At 41.5% G+C, this 22,683-nt stretch overlaps 1 protein-coding gene across 2 annotated transcripts; it reads right to left on the reverse strand.

Moving 5' to 3' along the window:
* Positions 1 to 3,274: 3,274 nt before the first annotated feature.
* On the reverse strand, positions 3,275 to 21,794 carry LOC137871549 (NLR family CARD domain-containing protein 3-like). Of its 2 annotated transcripts, none has more exons than XM_068709404.1 (9): positions 21,739 to 21,794; positions 19,495 to 19,644; positions 19,244 to 19,360; positions 18,826 to 18,923; positions 15,144 to 16,932; positions 9,316 to 9,489; positions 6,943 to 7,119; positions 4,775 to 4,951; positions 3,275 to 4,073 (listed from the first exon to the last, which is right to left on the reverse strand). In XM_068709404.1, exons 2-9 carry the CDS (start codon positions 19,623 to 19,625, stop codon positions 4,055 to 4,057), a joined length of 2,682 nt encoding a protein of 893 aa, XP_068565505.1. In that variant the 5' UTR covers positions 19,626 to 19,644; positions 21,739 to 21,794; the 3' UTR covers positions 3,275 to 4,054. The 2 variants fall into 2 exon arrangements, with proteins under 2 accessions (XP_068565505.1, XP_068565504.1); XM_068709403.1 differs by having other exon boundaries at positions 15,144 to 16,935.
* Positions 21,795 to 22,683: the final 889 nt, after the last annotated feature.

The following is a 22,683-nucleotide window of genomic DNA, read 5'->3' on the forward strand; positions in this document are numbered from 1 at the left end:
CTATCAAACAGTGTTTCAAAGTGTAAAGAAAACTCTGTTTTAGAACAAATATAACACACATAAATTGCTTACTTACCGAAAACGTAGACCTGTGGACAGACGGCAGTGCAGGACCTTCCAACGGAAATCCCCCAGAGTGAAAAAAGTCCCCGCCTTCAGAATTTGAATTTCTAGCACGTCTGCCCATGCGCAGACAGGAAAGCGTGTGGAAATTAAATCGTACATATTTTTTTCTCATTACTTTTAACTGAATGGAATTAACTCAAACGAGCTCAGTACATGTTGAGATTATTTAAAAAAGATGTGTAGGATTCAATTACTCATTAAAATCAATGAAATAAACTAGATTAAGACGTGTAACATTTACAGGGGGGCCGAACAAACACACTTAAAATAAGCTGAAGGGGTTTGCATGTGCCTCACATATGTTAACATATCAGTGCAAGTCTTTACAAAAAGCTAATACAACAATACCATACAGTTTAATGTTAAATGTGATGAGCTGATTACGTTAGGAGAAGAAATTAAGCTAAGACAATGGAACACAATGGACTAACATTCAACAATAAAATGAGTTTGATCTGGTTTTAAAGTTGATCCTGGGATAACACACACGTAACGTTACTGTTAGCGTTACCTCAACTGTTCATTGTCTTGAACACATGTCTGCGATTTCTGTTTGCGGTTCAATAGTCGGTTAGAGCACAAGTAAACAGAAGTTAAGTTACTAACGTTACATCTTAACACTGTAATTGGTGATTAACTTTATTTATGTTACCTTAACTTGCTATGCTGTTAGCTAGCTAACCTTTCTAAGGCTACTTGAGCTTGAGCTAACTAACGGTACAGAGCTAGCTAACGTCACAGAGCTAGCTAAGGTCACAGAGATAGCTAACGTCACAGAGCTAGCTCCGCCAATATTACCAATCTGATGTAACAAAACAGACCAAGTGAAACATTATCTGAGATGTTAATAGTTCAATAATCATGAAGACAAAACAATGCTGGAGACTTTGAATTTCGGATGATTAGCGTAAGTTACCTCGGCTCCTCGGTTGATCTCCACATGGCTGAGTTCAGAAGGATGAACTGAAGCTGTTGTGCCCAAAGTCACGTTCAGGAGCAGTCGGTCACGTCTTGTCACTCAAAAAAAGACAATGAACAGTTTGAATAATACAAATATTCTATCGTCATTACTGATACATTAATACGATGTAGATGGATTGTGATTCACTGAACTTGTATAGAGAAGCATGTTTCCACCACGTCACATAAAATACTGTATCATGGTGATAAATTACAGTAGTCTGTAATGTACAGCAATTCGTTACAGGAAGAGCCTCAAAATCAAAATCAAAAATCGTCCAAATGGAGTTAAAGGCTCTTTAAAGTGAACAGTAGAATAAACTCAACTTAGAACGTTTCTGTTTCACAGGCTACAGGGTCTTCTTTCTGACTCCTTCTCAGTCTGGTTCTGTACGTTCCTTTAACAGAGAATATTTGACTGAATGTGAACAAAAATACACAAAATAGAAAAATGGAAAAAGGGGCTCAAGTTGCAGCTTTTTCTTTGAATGGACCTCAAAACAGGTTCATCGCTGTGACAACAGGAACAAGACATTATGAGTAGTTTTAGACATCAGTAAGGAAATCAATCATCAGTAACATAGAAGTTCACAGAGTGTAAATAAAACTATAATCAATAATGCTCAGTCCTATTGGTCTGAATGAGACATGATGTCATGACTATAAACACATGAATGAATCACGTGATGTGGCTGAAAGTCAATCAGGATTGTTAACTGATCAATCAGTGGAGTCTTAAATTGATGTAGTTCAGAGTGAAGCCACTGGGGGGCGCTGTGGACCTCTCTGTTACTGCACACAGAGAAACTCACTGATCACATGACACTTTACAGCAACGAGGGTTTCTGCTCAGAGGCACGTCGGCAGCAGCGACTGAACCTGTAACACGTGATGTGATTATTAAATCCTCGTCTCAGCGTAACGACCGTAAAACATAAATATGACGCCGCTGCTTTATTTCAGATATCACTGTGTTAATAATTAGTAACACATTTAATAAAAAGGAGTTAAATGATTATGAATTCTACAGTAAATACAGAACAAAACAAAACGAGCTGCATAATACTTCATTTGTTAGAATATATAAATATGTCATTTAATATGTATTTATATGTAACAGTAGCTTCATATAAACTACAATCACAGCGTACAATAGAATAAATATTTTATTATTAGTACAAATGTATTGTTATAATATAATATATAAATGTAGGCCTATAGTATCTAATGGAATAATATAGACTACAAACATAAGATATAAACATATTAATAATATTATTGAAACATGACTTTAAATGTTATAAAAAAGAAAATAGCAAAAATCAAAAGAAGAAACAAAAGTATAAAAAAGTGTGTAAGAGAAGGAAAGTAAATAAATGAAATATTAAAAATAAATGAACTAAAAACTAAATAAACAATAAAATATAACACGAGTATCTGAGGAACTGTCGTCTCTTTCGACTTGTTTTCATGTTTTCTTCCCTCTTGTGGCCAAAAATCATTAAATTCCTCTTTAATAATTGTAAAGTTAAATGGTATAATTTGACTGTTTATTACAGATCAAAGAAATATCAAAGTTCAGGTTTAAATCCGGAGGAGCTTTGAGACAAGAAGAGGCTCACAGCTGCTCTACAGATCATGTGAACAAACAGGAAACACTGGAGACCAGTTCTTTTGATTCTCTCAGTCTGCTGCAGCTAACAGAAACATATTTCGGGGTGACCGTGGATAAGTGGAGAGCAGGGCCGCCTTTCAATTAGAGGGTCGGTGGTTCAATCCCCGGCTCCTGCTCTACTAGTCTCATGTCATTGCGTCTTTGAGCAAGACACTTAACCCCAAAATGTCTCAAAATGCATCTACAGTGTGTAGATAGATACTGAATTGTAAGTCGCTTTGGATAAAAGCATCTGCTGAATGACCACAATGTAATGTGTCTGCTCAAGGACCTCTCGTGGTAGCAGAGCACCGGCTCACTTTTATTGTTTTGATGGTGTGTTTAGCTAACCGCTAACAGCCAAAGGAACTGTTCATAATTCACTCATCTGGACTGAGCTCTAAACATCAGTCGAGGTGGTTTTAATTCTCATGAATTGATTTCCAAAGTGAATTAAACAAAGTGAGAAGTTTTATTAACAGACAGAAAAACTCAGGATGTAACTGCATGTAGAGATCACGGCTCTATTTGAGGCTCATTTTACATCAACTTTATTGTTTCAGAAGGAAAAAAGCGTTGAACATAAAACACATGAAGATATAAAAACCTTGATTATAAAGAACTTGATCATTTAATAGTTTGATGGCATGTTAGTGAATCATTTCTCACCCTGTTAGAACTGACATTAAAACTAAACCGAGTCTTATTAAATCAGGGTTTCATCTCTAATCCAGTTCCATCATGTGAAGTCAGAACATGAACGTTGGTGATAACGACATGAAACTGTAATAAACTAAAGAACAACAGATAGTCAGCTTTATTATTCTCCTGTTGACATGATTCATGAACATAAAGTGTAAATATTAAGCTGCTGAACACAATCTGTTTGTCAGTTGAGAAACTAAAGTGAAGCCTTGATTGAGTTCAGGTTCAGGTTTTATCTTCTCTTCCTGTTTGTTACAAGCTAATCTGTGTCTGTTATAACATGAGAAGAGGCTGGTACTGGTGGTAATAAGGTAACTTCATACATGTGAGATCAACTCCCACTGTTATTGAGAAATAGGAGTAAATGAAGTGCAGAACTCCATCATTCCACAGGGAGGAGCTGCAACAGAAAGCAAAGCAGAAACATCCATTTACATGTGTTCATCTACTGTTAAGTTGTCATGAACACAAGTCATCTGCAGAGACACTTTAGGGTCACAACACATGAAGGAACCAAAGGACTAAATTAAATCCAGGTCCAGGTAGAGTGAGGAGTCCAGATCCTCTGATCAGATCCAGAGGAACACAGAGATGATGGTGGACTCACTCTTAATGAGTCCACTCCCATCTGAGGAGAGAAGAAGAAGAAGAGATGAATGAGTGTTTGCAGAGACTCCCTTCATCAGCTGTCAGTCAGTGATGCAGCACATCCAGTAGAAAGAGCAGCAGGACTTCAGTCCTTCCAGCTCTCATCTTAACGGATTGGAGTGAACACACTGAGCTCCAAGCTCACACACCTGCACACACTTTGGACATCAAGTCTGTTCACTCTGCACATTTCACTCAAGTACACAGTGGAGATAAAGAGCTGAGGGTCCTGAACGCATCACGACTGCAGAAACAGAGGTGTTCACTGCTCACTGTAATGATGGTTCAAAGCTGATAAAAACCACAGTTTCAGAGACATGTGAACGTCTCATCTCTTTGAAATATTCCAATGAGAGAGAACAGATCAGATCAGACTGATGAATGAGGACCACTGTCTCTATACATGTTGAGATGCTGTCAGCTGATAAACAGTGTTATTTCCTGCAGCCTTGAACACAACAACAACTCACATCAACATCGTCTTCACATCAACTCAAACACATGATCACAACAAGCTTGTGGCTCATCTGATTGGCTGACTTTCTGTCCAATCCTGAAGCCTGTCAGCGTTCTCCTCTCACAGCTTCACTGAGAAGGTTGGAGGTTTACAGGAAATACTGGATCTGTGTTTAGTTCAACACTACTGGAACCAGCATGGACTGAGTCCAACCCTCTACTGACCTCAGAGTCTTCAGTCTCCAGTGTGGACTCTTCAGTCCAGCAGACAGCAGCTTCACATCTGAAGCTTTCAGGTTGTTATATCTCAGATCCAGTTCTCTCAGATGGGAGGAGGGGTTGGACTTCAGAGCTGAGGCCAGAGAAGAACAGCTGATCTCTGACAAATAACAGCACATCAACCTGAATAAAGAATAAAAGATGAAGATAAGAATCCATTTATAATCCAATCAGATGTGTTGATGTTTTAAATGTGTAGCTCAACATGACTATGTCCTCATCAATGAGCTTTTCTCTTTGATTAGAGATGAGATCAAGTGTTGAAGAGGTTCAGAGTGAATCATCCAGTGTCGTCTTCTTCTTGTATTCAGGTTTTAAATGTGTAGCTCAACATTGCTCTGCCACAGTCGATGGACTAAATCATGTCAAACAGTCTGTTTTATCTCAGGAAGCTTCCTGACTGAGCAAAATGAGCCAGAAGTATTGAGAGACAGTCATGATGAGAGCTACTCCAGTTCTCTAAACGCTATGGAAAGGAGCTTCAGTGCTTCCTTTCTCGTCTCCTTTAGCATAGGGAACACTGGACCTTCCTTAATGAAAGGAAAGGAGATAATGACGTTACACAATGGTGGAACAAACTTTCAGCAGCAACGTTTAAAGCGACTCAGCGTTGGGTCGTCAATAACTTCCACCGTCACTGTTGAATTGTTCACTATTGACACATTGAAAACGTCCTTCTTAGGAGAGCTCATTCTGTGTTGGACAGGAATCTGACTTGAATTGTGAAGTATTCAGTTTGTCACTGTACTCGTTTTCTAAGTGTTAAATAAGTAAATAAAGTTGTGTTAAAAAACAAACATCTGTAGTCTAGTTTAAGTGCAGTGGGATTCTCTGAGCACCACGGTCAACTTTTCCTAAGTCCTTATGAACTCTCCTTCACTTCTTTCCTTGACCTCATGACGTTTTCCATGGAGGTCAAGGAGAAGTGGTTAGGAAAGGACATAGGACGTGACTTTGGGTACTATTCCAGCGCAGCCTCAGTGTGGATCAGAAGAATATCTGCCTGATGTCTGCAGTTTAGTGTCAACACAACTTTCACGTCATATTAACGTCACTCACAAAGTGAAGTATGATCATCCTTGTGTGAGTAAATATATAAAACCCAGCATAGATTGGTCCAGCCTCATCTGCGCTGCACCTGTCTACAATAAATCAGTTGAAGTAGATTTTCCTGGTGTCTCATTGTGACTGACCGCACACCCATAGTGTTTGTCAAATAACCTGGTAATCAGCACACCCTCATGCAGTCCTGAGTGCTGAGTATGCTCCAGTGATAATAAATAGATATTATTAGTGAAAACACATTTAAATGAACAAAAACCAAACAAATATTTCTATTTCATCAAGTAAACGTTTTCAATTTAAAACAGATATTAGTTCAGAGGATCTTCTGTATAGAGATGTGACCACTTAACAAAAATATGAATATTAATTTACTTTAACAACTAACAGTGGACATTTTCTAAAGTTTCTTTAAGAAACAAGTCTTTTAAAAGAGTCTTTCACATAGTGAAACTGTGGTAGTGCTGTGTACTGCAGCTGAACTCTGATACTATCTCACACCTCTACCTCCAGCAGAGCGAGAGCAGGAAGTGAGGTCCTAAAGCTCAGTCATGAAGCGTTCTGTGGTTTATTGATGATAACCTTTAAGACATTTTCTTTCATTTATCAAAATGTAATTGTATGTGCTTCTGTACTCACTGAATAGTAAAGATGAGTAAATCAGATAATCTTGGTTTAATGTACTCCTGATCAGAGTCAGAATAAGAAACAGATGGTGCAACAATGGAAACTGTTAAAGAGACATCCTGACAAGAAACAAGTCTTTTGTTGAAGATCAAATTCTGTTCAAGAAAAATGAAAATATGAATAAAAGAAAATTTTTAACTTAATGGATGTAACTTATGTTTGAACATAAATTAGGTTTAATTATTAAATAAGCATATAATATTTATAATAGTAGTCAATGTGTCCTTGAGCAAGACACTTAACCCCAAAATTGCTCCCGTAGCTGCGTCTACGGTGTGTAGATAGTTACTGAATTGTAAGTCGCTTTGGATAAAAGTGTCTGCTTAATGACTGTAATGTAATGTAATGAGAGTCAGTGAACTGACCACAGAGTCTCCAGTCTACAGTGTGGACTCTCCAGTCCAGCAGACAGCAGCTTCACTCCTGAATCCTGCAGGAAGTTGTTCCAACTCAGATCCAGTTCTTTCAGATGGGAGGGGTTGGACTTCAGAACTGAGGCCAGAGAAGAACAGATGCTCGCTGACAACCTGCAGCTCCTCAACCTGAATAAAGAATAAAAGATGAAGATAAGAATCCATTTATAATCCAATCAGATGTGTTCATGTTTTAAATGTGTAGCTCAACATGACAATGTCCTCATCAATGAGCTTTTCTCTTTGTCATTGTGTTATTGTGGATCATCATCATGTCAGCCTTCTACAGACATCATCCAAATGTCACCACAACATTCATACACCTATTGATGTCAACACAGATTAATACCATGCTGCTGGTCTCAGTCAGGTCTGGAACTAGAGGATCAAGATCAGATCAGACCTGTTGGACTCAAAGACGGTTCATGACTTCATTGATTACATGAGCATCTTCTTTGTGTGTCTGGTAGCGTAGTAGCTTCATGTGTTTAACAGGAGAGGTCCACATGTGTCTTCATGTCATCTGTCCATCAGCAGAGTTCTTGGTGGCAGTAATCATTCCTCCTGTCATACTGAGTGTGAAGTGGTCCCTTCATACAACTACACTGAAGAAATCACTTCAGAACTTCAGCTGAAACTAATATGAAGCTTCATCAGTCTGAGTCAGACAAACCAAAGTTACAGACTATTGAGGAGCAGATTCCCTCTTTGAGTTCCTCTTCCTCCACTGAGCTCAACAAGGAAACACTGTGTTCAACCTGCTGCTACGTCCTGCTGAGGAAGGTAGTACACAGTACACGGTACAAAGTACAGAGCACACAGTACAGAGCACACAGTTCGCGGTACACAGTACACAGTACATGTACACACAGTACACACTGTAGTATGAAGCTGTTGAACTGATGTATTTTGCAGAAGTCTACACCAGACTTTAACCTTTAAAGCAGCTCTTAAAGAACAAAAAACTAACTCATACCTCTATTGTAATATTATCATATTATATTACTATTATTATTATAAATATTATAGTGTTCATGACCAGTGTCTGTGTACTTTAGATACTTCATGGTTTAGCTCCCCACCTCTTAAACTATTTATTCTAACAGCTCATGTTGAAAACATCAACGAGTGGAGACTGTAAATATGAAACATCACTCAAATGTTCTCTCAGTGATTTTTCATCTCCAGCAACACAACAGAGGAGTGATTTCCCTCAAATATGAGAGAGAGTATTAGTTTGAGTCAGGTTGAAGCTCGTGTTAAAGGCTCATGTTGGATTTCTTCCTCTCGTCTCTTCTTCACCACTTCCTGCTGCTCTGTAGCCGTCTGTGAGCCGATTGGACAGCGAGCTTCATCTGCAGACGCTTGTGGAGCTTTTCAATCCATAAAGGCAGAGAACCACAGGTTCCCATGATGTAATAATGAACATGTGTGCTGTGATATTTAATCAGAGCTCCATCAACAGGGAAATAAAAGCTTCTCGTCTCTTGAGAGACACTTTTTATTGTTGAAACTGTGGCACAAGAGTTTCCTTGTGGATGAATAAAGTTGTGTGTTATCAGCTTGTGATCCCTGATGGACAACATCTCCCCATACAGGACTCTCTAACAGCACAGTGCAGCTCCTTCACTGAGCGGCTGCTTCACCGCGCTGTGTGAAGGAGAGATACCGCAGGACCTTCCTTCCTGCTGCTGTCAGACTGCACAAGCAACACTGACCCCAGTAGACCACACATACCCAAACCTGACAACTGCTCATTCATGTATTCGCTCATGTGCAATATAGATCATCTGTGCAATCCACTGTGCAACACTAACAACCATTCAGTCTGACTATATCATATTGTAGTTTTTGTTGTTCTTAACCTTTAAAAATAAACATATTTATTGTTTGATTAGTTATTTATTAGGCATGTTTTGATCTTGTTTTTCTACTTATGTCTCTTGTTTGTTCGTTTGTACGATCCACTCTGCTGCTGGAATCCTGCTAATTTCCCAGATGTGGGATTAATAAAGGATTATCTAACCTAATCCAATATCCTGAAGTCAGAACTTCACCTTTATTGATCTTTACATTCAAGTCTCTCTCTCTCTCTGTTTACACAGAGTTTGTATCTGCTGTCATCAGATCTTCATCCTCCTCCTTCATCTCCCTCACACTCTACAGCCTCATCAGGACTGACATCACCTTCACTGACTGATGGACCACAATGAGAGTCTGTGGAAGCTAAAAACTCTCCTGTCAATCACTTCACTTCTCTACTCTCTGTTACTCCAACAATTACTCAGCTTTTGTTTTCAGAAACCTTAGAGTCAGTGAACTGACCTCAGAGTCTCCAGTCGACAGTGTGGACTCTCCAGTCCAGCAGACAGCAGCTTCACTCTTGAATTCAGGTCGTGGATGTTACTCATATACAGCTCTCTCAGATGGGAGGGGTTGGATTTAAGAGCTGAGGCCACAACTTCACATTGAGTCTCTGAGAGTCCAGAGAGAGAGAGTCTGTCATGACACAAATATTATAGAATATTATTATTAAAGAGGACACTTGTCATTTACTTCCTGCTTTCTGTTTTGATGAACATTGTCTCTTCACATCAGTGGTTCAGCTGATCTTATCTCACTGTGTTTCACATGAAACATTAACTCTCATTTCTGCAGACTCTTCATCTGTTGTTGAGGGATCCATCCAAACCTTCCTCTCAATCCATTTCCTCAAAGAATGAATTCATTAACTGACTTATCAAATGAAAGATGAAACACATACATAGAAACATAGTGAAACTGTGGTAGTGCTGTGTACTGCAGCTGAACTCTGATACTATCTCACACCTCTACCTCCAGCAGAGCGAGAGCAGGAAGTGAGGTCCTAAAGCTCAGTCATGAAGCGTTCTGTGGTTTATTGATGATAACCTTTAAGAGATTTTCTTTCATTTATCAAAATGTAATCGTATGTGCTTCTGTACTCACTGAATAGTAAAGATGAGTAAATCAGATAATCTTGGTTTAATGTACTCCTGATCAGAGTCAGAATAAGAAACAGATGATGCAACAATGGAAACTGTTAAAGAGACATCCTGACTGATGTTCCACTCAGGAAGACCAGACAGGAACCTTCAGGGGGGCCAAGAACTAAATGTTAACTAAGTGTGTTGACTTTATTTAAACGTCCCACTGCTGTGCAACATGAATACAATGTTCCACACGTTTCATCAAAATGTGTGTCTTCTGTCTTCATACAGTCAGAGCATGTGAACGCAGCTCCCACTGTTCATCAACATAATGCACCGTAGCTCAGAGGTGACAACGGTTACCCGGCGATGTCCGGTAGCCTCCGGTGAGAGACGGCCGGTGTGCGTTGTGACTCTGTCTCTTTTGTCGTCCTCTCCTCTTCATACGACTCGTGTGTTCTTCTGGTGACGGTGCGTCTGGAGGGAGGCAACTACGTGACGTCATTCATGATCCTGAGAACGTTCCTCAGACCGACGTCTTCTCAACACTAGTCGTCCTGCAGTTTGTATCTCTCCACTTCCCTGTGGCGTCCATCTCCTGGTGTATCCATCTCCTGGTGGACCAGCTGAACTTCTAAACTCACCTGCATTTGATAAGTATCTTGTTCTTGCTCTTTAAACTGTACTTAGGCCTGTTTTAAAGTAACCTGCTTTGAACTGTCTCGATAGCTGTACTTAGGCCTGTCTCAGTGGCCTCAGTTGTGAAGTGCTATCTGAGTTTCTGCTTGTTTGAAACGGCTTGTTTGATCAAGCCTGGTTCACTGATTGCAAAGGAGGAGCTTCCACTCCTGGCAGACAATGAGCAATCAGTAGATAGCTGTACTTAACCACTGCTGGAAGCGTCAGCTTTCAAGCGTCTGGCAAACAAAGGCAACAGGCCGACTTTTTCAAGCCCGACTTCGTCAAGCTGAGACTTCTCCAGCGTGTACTACCATGTGTCTGCATCCTATCTCTGTCCGGTCCTCTGCCCGGCGGTCACGTAGACATTGGGCAGCTTTCAGGATCCGCGACCCCACTAACCTCATCTATCCTACTCTCTCAGCTCGGGGCGAGCAAGTGGTGGCGGGGGGACTCTGGAACTGCCAGTCGGCAGTGCCGAAAGCTGAGTTCATCTCAGGCTACGCTTCCTTGCTCTCCCTCAACTTTCTTGCTCTAACTGAGACCTGGATCACACCAGAAAACACCACCACACCCGCAGCTCTGTCAGATGTGTATCTTTTTCTCCCACTCCCAGAGCTGCGAGGCGGGGTGGTGGTACTGGCCTGTTAATTTCCCCAAAATGGAAATACTCTCTTGTCTCTGTTCCTCAGTTCTCCCCGTCCTCTTTCGAATTTCATGCTGTTACTGTCACTTATCCAGTCAAGCTCACCATTGCTGTTGTGTATCGCCCACCAGGGCCTCTTGGGGAGTTCCTGGAGGAGCTCGACACATTAGTCTCGCACTTCCATGACGATGGCTCGGCGCTCATCCTGCTCGGTGACTTCAACATCCAGACCGATAAGCTTGAACCTCTTCTTTCATTCCTCTCCTCCTTTGACCTTTACCACTCTTCTTCTCCTCCTACCCACAAGGCCGGCAACCAGCTGGATCTTGTCTTCACTCGGCACTGTTCTACTGCTAACCTCTCTGTCACTCCCCTCCAGCTCTCCGACCACTATTTCATGTCCTACTCCCTCTCCCTATCCTCTGCTCCATCACTTCCTCCACCTACCCACATGGTTTCTACCCGGAGTCATCTCCGCTCCCTCTCCCCTGCTGATCTTTCCTCTTCTGTCACCTCTGCTCTCCCTGACCCTGAATCCTTCTCTCTCCTATCCCCTGATACTGCTACTGATCTTCTCCTCTCCACCCTAACTTCTACTTTGGACAAACTCTGTCCCTTCACCTCCAGGCCTGCACGCCCAACTCCACTTGCCCCGTGGCTGTCGGACTCAGTGCGTACTGATAGACGGAGCCTAAGAGAGGCTGAGCGTAAATGGAGAAAAGGCAAACTCCCGGAGGACCTTCTTAACTTCCAAGCTCTTCTTTCCACTTTTTCCTCCTCTCTATCTACTGCTAAAGCTGCGTTCTTCCGCTCTAAAATCCTAACCTCTGCTTCCAATCGTAAAAAACTCTTTGAAACTTTCACTTCACTCCTCCAACCCCCACCCCCTCCTCCTACTTCCTCCCTTCTCCCTGATGATTTCGCCAACTTCTTTGACAAGAAGGTAAACGATATCAGATCCTCCTTCTCTCAGCTCCCCTCTCCCTGTCCAATCCTGCCCCCACAGATCTCCCTCCCATCTCCACGCCCCATCTTACCCTTTCTGGCTCCTCTCTCCCCTAACGAGGTCCTCAACCTTGTTACATCTAACCGCCCCACCACGTGCTCCCTTGACCCGATCCCTTCCCCTCTTCTTCAGTCTATTGCGACTGAACTCCTTCCTTTCCTCACCCACCTCATCAACACATCTCTTGTTTCAGGATGCTTTCCCATGGCCTTCAAGGCCGCCAGAGTCACCCCCCTTCTGAAGAAACCATCACTTGACCCCTCTGATGTCAAGAACTTCAGACCGGTTTCTCTTCTACCCTTTCTATCCAAAACACTTGAACGTGCTGTCTTTAACCAACTGTCTTCCTATCTCCACCAAAACAGCTTTTTGGACCCTCACCAGTTCGGGTTCAAAGTGGGTCACTCGACAGAGACGGCCCTCCTTGCGGTGACAGAGTCGCTTCACGCCGCGAGAGCTAACTCTCTCTCCTCTGTCCTGATTCTCCTGGACTGGTCTGCGGCGTTTGACACTGTGAACCATCAAATCCTCCTCTCATCCCTCGAGGGGATGGGCGTCTCAGGCTCTGCACTCTCCCTGTTTGCATCCTACCTGACGGGTCGATCCTACCAGGTGACCTGGAGGGAGGCCGTGTCGGAACCACGCACGCTGAATACGGGGGTTCCGCAAGGGTCAGTTCTGGGCCCCCTTCTCTTCTCGCTCTACACAACATCTCTGGGTTCTGTTATTCGCTCGCATGACTTCTCCTACCATTGTTATGCCGATGACACCCAGCTGGTCTTGTCATTTCCCCCCGGTGACACCCAAGTGGAGATGCGCATCGCTGCGTGTTTGGCTGACATCTCGAAGTGGATGACGACACACCACCTCAAGCTCAACCTAGACAAAACTGAGCTACTGTTACTCCCGCGGAAGGGTTGCCCGCACCAGGACCTGTCCATCACCATTGATGATACCGTGGTGACGCCAACTCGGACTGCGAGGAACCTGGGTGTGACCCTGGATGACCAACTGTCATTCTCTGCAAACATTTCATCCGTTACACGGTCCTGCAGATTCCTGCTCTACAACATCAGGAGGACATGTGCTTGGACACAGAGCTCTGTGAACAGCCAGCCTCTTTTGCAATGACCTTTTGTGCCTTGCCCTCCTTGTGCAAGGTGTCAATGGTCGTCTTTTGGACAACTGTCAAGTCAGCAGTCCTCCCCATGATTGTGTAGCCTACAGAACTAGACTGAGAGACCATTTAAAGGCCTTTGCAGGTGTTTTGAGTTAATTAGTTGATTAGAGTGTGGCCAAGATTTCTAAAAATCCTTTCTTTGTATTGGTCTTCAGTAATATTCTAATTTTCTGAGATACTGAATTTGGGATTTTCCTTAGTTGTCAGTTATAATCATCAAAATAAAAGAAATAAACATTTGAAATATATCAGTCTGTATGTAATGAATGAATATAATAAACAAGTTTCACTTTTTGAATGGAATTAGTGAAAAAACGTTTTGATGATATTCTAATTATATGACCAGCACCTGTGTGTGTGTGTGTGTATATATATATATATATATATATATATATATATATATATATATTTATTTATTTATTTATATATTCAGACTCAGTGTGTAAGATTTAGTGACATCGGGTGGTGAAGTTCCCCCTCAGCTCAGCCCCTCCCCTTTCTAAGTGTGTAAAGAACTACGGTGGCCTACAGGTAGGGATAGGTATCTGGAGGATGGTAGTACTACTACGAGATACTCTTATCAATACTCTGCTTTTCTACATATCAAAATAATTGATTTTTAAAACATATAAAGAATTTAAAAAACAATTGCATTTAGAACTGGATTAGAATTTATATTTAATATGTATCAAAATATTGTTTCTCTTCTGTCCTCCTTTCTGTGCTTCGTGTGTGTGTGTGTGTGTGTGTGTGTAGTAGGAGGAGCTCAGCTCTGCAGTGTGATAATAAATTACATCAAATAATAAAAAGTACTAATTGAAGCAGCAGTAATGTCGGGGTTTATCAACACTACAATCTTTAATAATTCAGCAGCGAGTTTCAGAACGCATCTCTACCTTCAGATAACATAGAAATGTGAACGTCTCCAGAGCCAGAGTGTGTTCTGCTGTAGAAACATGGAGGACTCTGTGGAAGAGGACCCTCTCTACAGAGATAGAGATGGACTTTTATAAGCTCAATGAAACATTAACATTCTTAGTTTCAGATCACTATACACTGATTAAAACATAGTTTTACAGATTATATTCCACTTCTGCCAATGAATCCCTCTAACTGTTACACACTGTTCCTTTAAAACAAATGAAAAGCCAATTGATGAAAATGTATTGAAACAATCTAAAGGTAGAACCCTGAATTCAACTTGCTTTGTTTGTTTTCTGGTGCTTTTTTAAGAAGGGGGTGTGGCCTGATCCAGATGTTATTTAAACTCTTGAGCATAGTGTTAAAATAATCAGGTGTTACCTGTAAGTGTGATGATGTCAGACATGTATTAATACCTAAAGTACATGAAGTGATGACTGTAAAATACTGCAACATGTTGTGATAAAACCTCAAACACAACCTCTAAAGTCCTTCATCTGTTTCAGCAGGTTTGCATGTCGCCTCCATCAATATGAAATATAACAATCATTAGAAATAAATAGAATAACTGTGTTCAATAACTTCACAGTGAAAACACAACAACTGAAACAGAAACATGATTTCACTCTGTGATGAAACATAACTGAATTATTATTTTGTATTAAACTACTGGAACACTATTTTAAGAATAATATGAATTTTATAGTTTGTATATTTGAAGAACTAAACTACTGATCTACACTGATTCATAAAGTTAATCACATCTGGACTTACCGAGCCTTTCTGCAGTTCCTCACAGCTGGAATCAGTCTCCATTTTCCCTTCTCTGATGTCTTGTACTTCTTCAGGTCCAACTCATCCAGAACCTCCTCTGACATCTGCAGCATGTAGGCCAGAGCTGAGCAGTGGATATCTGAGAGTTCATTCTCTGATCTGTTCTCTGACTTCAGGAACTCTTGGATCTCCTGATGTACTGAGAGGTCGTTCATCTCCATCAGACAGTGGAAGATGTTGATGCATCTGTCAGGAGAGATTTCATAACTGTTCATCTTCTTCAAGTTGTTGATGGCTCTCTGGATGGTTTCTGGACTGTTGTCTGTCTGACCCAGCAGGCCTCCTAAGAGTCTCTGGTTGGACTCCAGAGAGAGGCCATGAAGGAAGCGGACAAAGAGGTCCAGGTGGCCATTTTTACTTTTCAGGGATTTCTCCATGGCTCTCCTCAGGAAGTCCTCCAGGGATGAATACTTGTAGTATTCTCCCATGAAGTCCAACAGTACCACTGGGTTCCTGTTTGTGAAACAGTGGAACATGTAGACTGCAGCCAGAAACTCTTGAACACTCAGGTGAACAAAGCAGTAGACTGTTTTCTGGAAGATCACACTCTCTCTTTTGAAGATCCCTGTACAAACTCCTGAGAACACCGAGGCCTCTGTGACATCAAGACCACACTGCTCCAGGTCTTCTTGGTAGAACATGATGTTTCCTTTCTCCAGATGTTCAAACGCCAGCCTCCCCAGCTTCAGAAGAACTTCCCCGTCAGCCTCCGTCAGCTCCTGAGGACTCGTCTCATGTCCCTCATGGTACTTCTGCTTCTTCCTCTTTGTCTGGACCAGCAGGAAGTGTGAGTACATGTCAGTCAGGGTCTTGGGCAGCTCTCCTGTCTGGTCTGTAATCCACATGTGGTCCAGAACTGTAGCAGTGATCCAGCAGAAGACTGGGATCAGACACATGATGTGGAGGCTCCTCGATGTCTTGATGTGTGAGATGATTCTGCTGGACAGCTCTTCATCACTGAATCTCCTCCTGAAGTACTCGACCTTCTGGGGGTCGGTGAAGCCTCGTACTTCTGTTACCCTGTCAACACATGAAGGAGGGATCTGATTGGCTGCTGCAGGTCTGGAAGTTATCCAGACGAGAGCCGAGGGAAGCAGCTTCCCCTTGATGAGGTTTGTCAGCAGCACGTTGACCGACACCTTCTGTGTGACATCAGACACAACCTCTTTGTTGATGAAATCCAATGAAAGTCTGGTTTCATCCAGACCATCAAAGATGAACACAACTTTACAGACAGAGAGCTCCTCTGCTGGGACCTTCTGCAATGTTGGATGGAAAACATGGAGCAGATTGAGAAGACTGTACTGCTCATCTTTGATCAAGTTCAGCTCCCTGAACGAAAGCGGAACCACCAGACTGACATCTTGGTTCTCCAAACCCTCAGCCCAGTCCAGAGTGAACTTCTGCACCGAGAAGGTTTTTCCAACGCCGGCGACGCCGTTTGTCAGAACGACTCTGATGCGTCTCTGTTGGTCAGCTGAGGCTTTAAAGATATCGTGGCACCTGATCGGAGTGTCATGGAGGGTTTTCTTCTTGGAAGCTGACTCAAGCTGCCTCACCTCATGTTGGGTATTAACCTCTTCACTCTGTCCCTCTGTGATGTAGAGCTCAGTGTAGATCCTGTTGAGGAGGGTTCCACTTCCTGTTTCATCACTTCCTTCAGTCACACATTCACATCGCTTCTTCAGACTGATCTTATGTTCATCTAAAACCTCCTGCAGACCACTATCTGCTGAAACAGAGAAACCAGAGAGAACATATAAAGAAGGAAAGGTTAGAAAGTCATCATCACTTCCTGAAGTCAGAAAGAACTTCAAAGTGATTCTTACATTTATTGATCATCAGCAGGAAGTGAACTCAGCTTTGAAATGAATAAAACAATCAGTAAACAATAAAATCAGGCTGATATCTGAAGGTACAAACGAGGACTCATGAGTTAAAGTAACTTTCAGTTAGATTCAGTTAGAAGCTACTAAAGTAGTGAGATGTGAACACAGAGAGCTTCTCTCTGGTCACCAGCACAGACAGTGTTGATCCAGTCAGTGTAGCTACAGACGTGGTTCTGGTTTGAGGGAGGTCTCTGTCATGGTTCTGGGATTTTACATGCTCGGTTTCCTGTTTTATTTTGAAAGATTCCTTTTCTCATGCGTCATGTCTGGTTTTACTTCCTGTCTTTGTGATCATCTGTCCCACCTGGATTTGTTCCACCTGTGTCAGTCTCACCTGTTTCATGAGGTAAAGGTGCTAAATAGGGAACTCAGAGGGTTTCTGTTGACTCCACACAGCTCTCAACATGGCGACGGCTGAGCCGGCGGCTAGCAGCTAACGGTGCTAACAGTTCAAACAACAGCAGCAGTGCTGACAGTGTTTACCTGAGGGGTAACGCTATGCTTTGATGACACGTTATCAGCTGTGAGCTAACCCAGACTGGGCTCTAGACAACAGGGGCTCTAGAAAGACTTTCTTTGGGGGCCTCCTCACTTTGATAGAATGGAGTTGTTGTTATGTTCCATTCAAAGTCTCTACTGTAAAGTAAAACAGTAGATTACATGGACTATGTGTTGATTGTTCTTATTTCCTGTTCTGTTGAGCCGTAGCTGACAAAGTCAAAGTCCTTCTGTTAAAAGTCCAGTTCTGAACGACGTGAATCAAAGATGTGCGTCTGTGTTTTAGTCGTTAAAATACATTCATCCTCACATGTATTTCATATTTCTCATACAGAGCCTGTGAGTTCTATTGGCCGGCTCGATCTGCTCTCTTCAACACACTGCAGCTCCGTCAAAACACAGACTAGGGCCGTATATTTAGCGGAGACGCTTCTGAAACACGGAGCGGCTCGTCTGCTGGAATAAAGAGCTTTAATCCACCTGCAGCTGTCTCCAGGTCAGCAAAACCTTCTTGATGTATTCTCTCTGCTTCCCTTCACATTCTGTGTTGATGTCTCCTCTCTCCCTCACATTGAGCCGCTCATTTCCTGTCTCATAATTCATATCAAACATTAACTACCACTGCTATCCATTGGCTTCATGTCTCAGAGCAACTTCTTGATGAACAGACAAAAAGGAGTTCAAGGAGCCTTTAAACAACAACGTATGGAGAGTAAAGGACGTGAGCTAAGCAGTGGGGCACGCTCACGTGCACGCTCACATGCGCGCTCACATGGACCAACATGCACGCTCACATGCACGCTCACACGCACCAACATGCACACTCACGTGCACGCTCACATGCACGTGAGCGGCCTGCTCTGTGAACAGAGAGAAGCTCTGACAACAACACACAGAGAGAGACTTCATTCTCTGCTCAGGTAGACTTTACTCCTCTATATCTTTACAGAGATGATAGTTGTTGATGAGATATTCATTCATATATAATTATTAATATATAATCTGAATGTTAAATACAGCTCCTTCAACTTGAGCTCATTGTTGAAGTCCCTGAGAATATAGAAACACTAAAAACTTTATTAAAATGTGTTTGTTTGTGCAGGTTCATCATGAATCAATGAGACCTTTTTCCTTTGTGTGTTTCCATCATTGCAGTGAAACAAGTGTCTCTGTATTAAAACAACACGTCCTGTTTCCAGACATGAAGACATCAGCAGAGAAATGGACAGTCTTACTTTGTACACTTTTGGTCTCACTGGCTGTCTGCAGTCCAGCTCTGGTTCTGGATCTGGACTTCAGCTCCTCCTCAGAATCACGACTCCTCTTCTTTTCTCTGTGGAGACATTTCAATATATTTAAAGTGATTTGTTGGTTGTTGATGAAACAGATCCAGATGTGGACTAAAGTGAGTAGAAGCTCAGATGTTCACAGAGAACAGTTAAAGAGTTACTGTTCTGTTTGAAAATGTTCTTTTATTTCAACTCTCCTGCTTTCATAAACTCTGATCAGCTGATGAAACATTTAGTGACTGGAGTCAGACATGAGACATGATTTACACGTTTGAAGCACATTCTTCACAGTCTGAACATGACTTCAGACTTTGGTCAGAAACATGTGAGTGTGTTCATGCTCACAGTAAAAACAGAGTCTTACTTTGAGTCTGAGGGTCCAGGTTCTTTACTGAAGTCTAGAATAAGACTTCTGGACCGATCACTGTTCATAGACAGACAGATGGATCCTGGAGACTCTGCTCTCCTTCTGTCCTGAACTCTGCAAACACCAACATGATTTTATTCATCATCAATCTTTGATGAATCCTCTGAGGACAAACATTACATCTTAGTAGAACGATCAGAAAAATGAAATATACGAACAGAAAATCTACAGAAACTGAGTTCTCTTACTTTGAGTCTGAGGGTCCAGGTTCTTTACTGAAGTTCAGAATAAGACTTCTGGACCGATCACTGTTCATAGACTGACAGCCGGAGACTAGAGACTCTGCTCTGTCCTCCTCTTTCTCCTCACAACCACTCATCTTCTGATCTGAAGTCAGTCTGAGAGTTAAACAGTAACACACACACACACACACACACACACACACACACACACACACACACACACACACACACACACACACACACACACACACACAGTATCACAGTTGAATCACAGTTTTCTTGGCTTCCAGCAGGTTTAAAGTGTTTTCTTCAGTCGATCCTGACTTTGTGTTCACAGAAGAATCAAAGTGTTGATTCATTCTAAAATGTGTGTCCTCTACATCAGGGGTTCTTAACCTTTTTGACCTCGGGGCCCAACTTTTCAAGTACAAAGTGACCCGGGGCCCATTCAAATATTAACACTGTATTGGTTTAACTAAGTGATCACACTCTTGGTTTGATTTGTATTCAATAACTAAATCAAATCCACTTACAGTTTAACAAGCAAAAACGTTGTCAAATAAATGACACGATACAATGTGATCATCACATGTATTTATCATGTTATGTAAACCTGCATACAAACACAACAAGATGCCCAACAGGCGAACAATTCATGTAACAAATCAAGGTAATACAAGAACACATTTAAAGGCTCAAGTCAGGCTTATTAACACAAAAATAACTCATAATTAGATTTTACTACAGAAAAAAAGGAGGGACTCTCAAAAAAACTGAGAAAAAAATGGAAATTTAATAAATAAATAATATGTGGTAATAAAATATATACATTCAAAATAATACATTTCAAATTAAATAAACTGTAAATAGAAATTAAATAAAGTGCAAATGAAAATATAGCCTTATAATATGTGAATTATATGCTTCAGCAGTCTTCATTTTGGCATGGCAGAACCAGAAGTTGTTCTTCATATCTGTGACAAATGAACAATAACAGTCACAACAGTCCACACACTGGGCTCTGCCTCGTTACCTCCGTTCACAAAGCCGGACTTAATGAAGTCAGGAGTGTAAATTTACACTTTCGGGGGGTTTGGCACCACTTTCATCTTCATTTTTTTTTTTTTATTTAGTGCTGGGCAACGATTAACATTTTTAATCGCATGATTTTCTGGGATTAATCTCATTGTTATGCCCAATGTTCAATAATTAATTCAAAAGTATTGTATTGTGCACTTTTATTTTAAAAGTACTGCTATATGAACAAAAGTGAAATAACATTTGGTTTGCAAACACTTTAAACAAATCATGTTCTGTTTAACAGCAGTATTCCCTTTACACAGTAGTTATAATACAGTTATAATGATTCTGATCATAGATATTCAGTGTTCACAACTTTGTCTTCATGTGTGTAATAGATGATATTTAAATATACACCTTGAAAACTGCAAACCTATCTACGTCATGTGTTTTTATGTTTGTTAAATTATCAGTAGGATAACTAAATGATATGCTTATTATACATATTCCAAAGAAAATAACTTTAAAAACGCTACACAAATTATTTAAATGAATCATTTCTTTTTTGCTTTTTTTGGTATTTTGGTCAGACACATATTCAACGCTGAGTACCGTGTACTATGTGTGGTATTAGTTATAAATAGACATTGGTACATAGAGGGTGATAAGAAGCTGTACTTGGAGGGATTTAGGACCCAGGGGAATGTAGGTGAAGGAAACAAGAAGAGACGGAAGAGACGCCACACAAACAGCTGTTCACCGCTCGCTGCCCGGTTCTTGTGTTAAAAATGTCCGCTTAATAATAAAAAAAACTGTGTTAATGCGCGATAAAATAATTGTCGGCGTTAATTAATGAATGCGTTAATAACGCGTTAACTTGCCCAGCACTATTTTAAATACTTCTACATAACTTTCGCTACAGGCTAGCGGCTAGCTGAGTGTCTTCTTCTGCTTATTGGAGCTTGTTAAAGAACTGACTGACGCATTACCGCCACCAAGTGGTGGGAAGCTATATTGTAACTGAGCGTCTCATGGATAACAGTAATATCTCTGGTGTCTTCAGTTGATAACCTATGCGGTCCCGCGGCCCACAGGTGCAAACTGAACGTTTTTTGTGGCCCTCTAGGTGGCGCTCCCCATGGTTAAGAATCACTGCTCTACAGTCCACAGGGAGAGAAGTGACTCACACACTTTGACAGTAAAACAATCACATGTTGGATTAACACTCACCCTGCCTCAGCCTTCAGCTTCTCTGCTTCTGCTCCGGGACTCAAAATGGAGTCTGAACTTTGTGACTGAACACTTCAGGGTTCCCTCCCTGTTCTCATATACCTGGATCACCTGATCACTGTAGCTCCGCCCCTCTTCATTTACAGGAAACCAGGTGAGTTCATGTAGAGGTGTGTGGGTGTGTCTTTGTATCATGATGTGTTTATGAGCGTCTCTCTCGGCTTGAACAGGTTGAATTAAAATGAGTTGTGGTCAAAATGTTGCTCCATTATCTTCATGTTTAAATGATGAACATACATCTATAAGAGCTTTGTGTGTAAAGGGTTCTGTTCCAGACTGTGAGTGAACAGAACCACAGTTGAACATCAGCTCCTTCATGTTCCTCTGGATCTGGAGCTTTCTGTGTGACAGGACAACGTGTCTTAAGATCATTCTGTCTGCTGAACTGTGGAGCAGATGTTCAAAGTGTTGTCTGCTCAGCTCAGTGACTCTAGTTTAACGGTGAGACATGAGAGGCACAAAGCTGACTCTAGAAGAGACTCAAATGTACTCCTGCACGCACTGCAACATGTGGACGTGCAGGTTCCTCTCCCTGCTGATGAATCCTGTGATTCAGTATTCATGGAGTTGTGTGTTACCCTGACGTGTGTCTGTGTGTGACGCTGCTGACACTGTGAACTGAGCCTTGTTTCCATGCTGGAACAAGAACTAATCTCTAACACTCTGCTCATGTGGTCAGTACAGGAAGGCTACACTACATCCCCTCATCCTACCCAACGTTAATGTGGAGCTTCTTCACTTCCATTAATAGTGATGGAGGAAGTATTCAGGTCATGTACTCAAGAAGTACAAGTATCAGAAATACTGCATCATACCTTAAAGTACTGCATTCAACATGTTACTTCAGATAAAGTACAGAAGGACTGAAATGATTGAAAGTAAAAG

The sequence above is a fragment of the Cebidichthys violaceus genome, unplaced genomic scaffold (genome assembly GCF_023349555.1).
Source record: "Cebidichthys violaceus isolate CVI_PGR_0920_01 unplaced genomic scaffold, fCebVio1.0.p SCAF_146, whole genome shotgun sequence".
Classification (NCBI taxonomy): Eukaryota; Metazoa; Chordata; class Actinopteri; order Perciformes; family Stichaeidae; genus Cebidichthys; species Cebidichthys violaceus.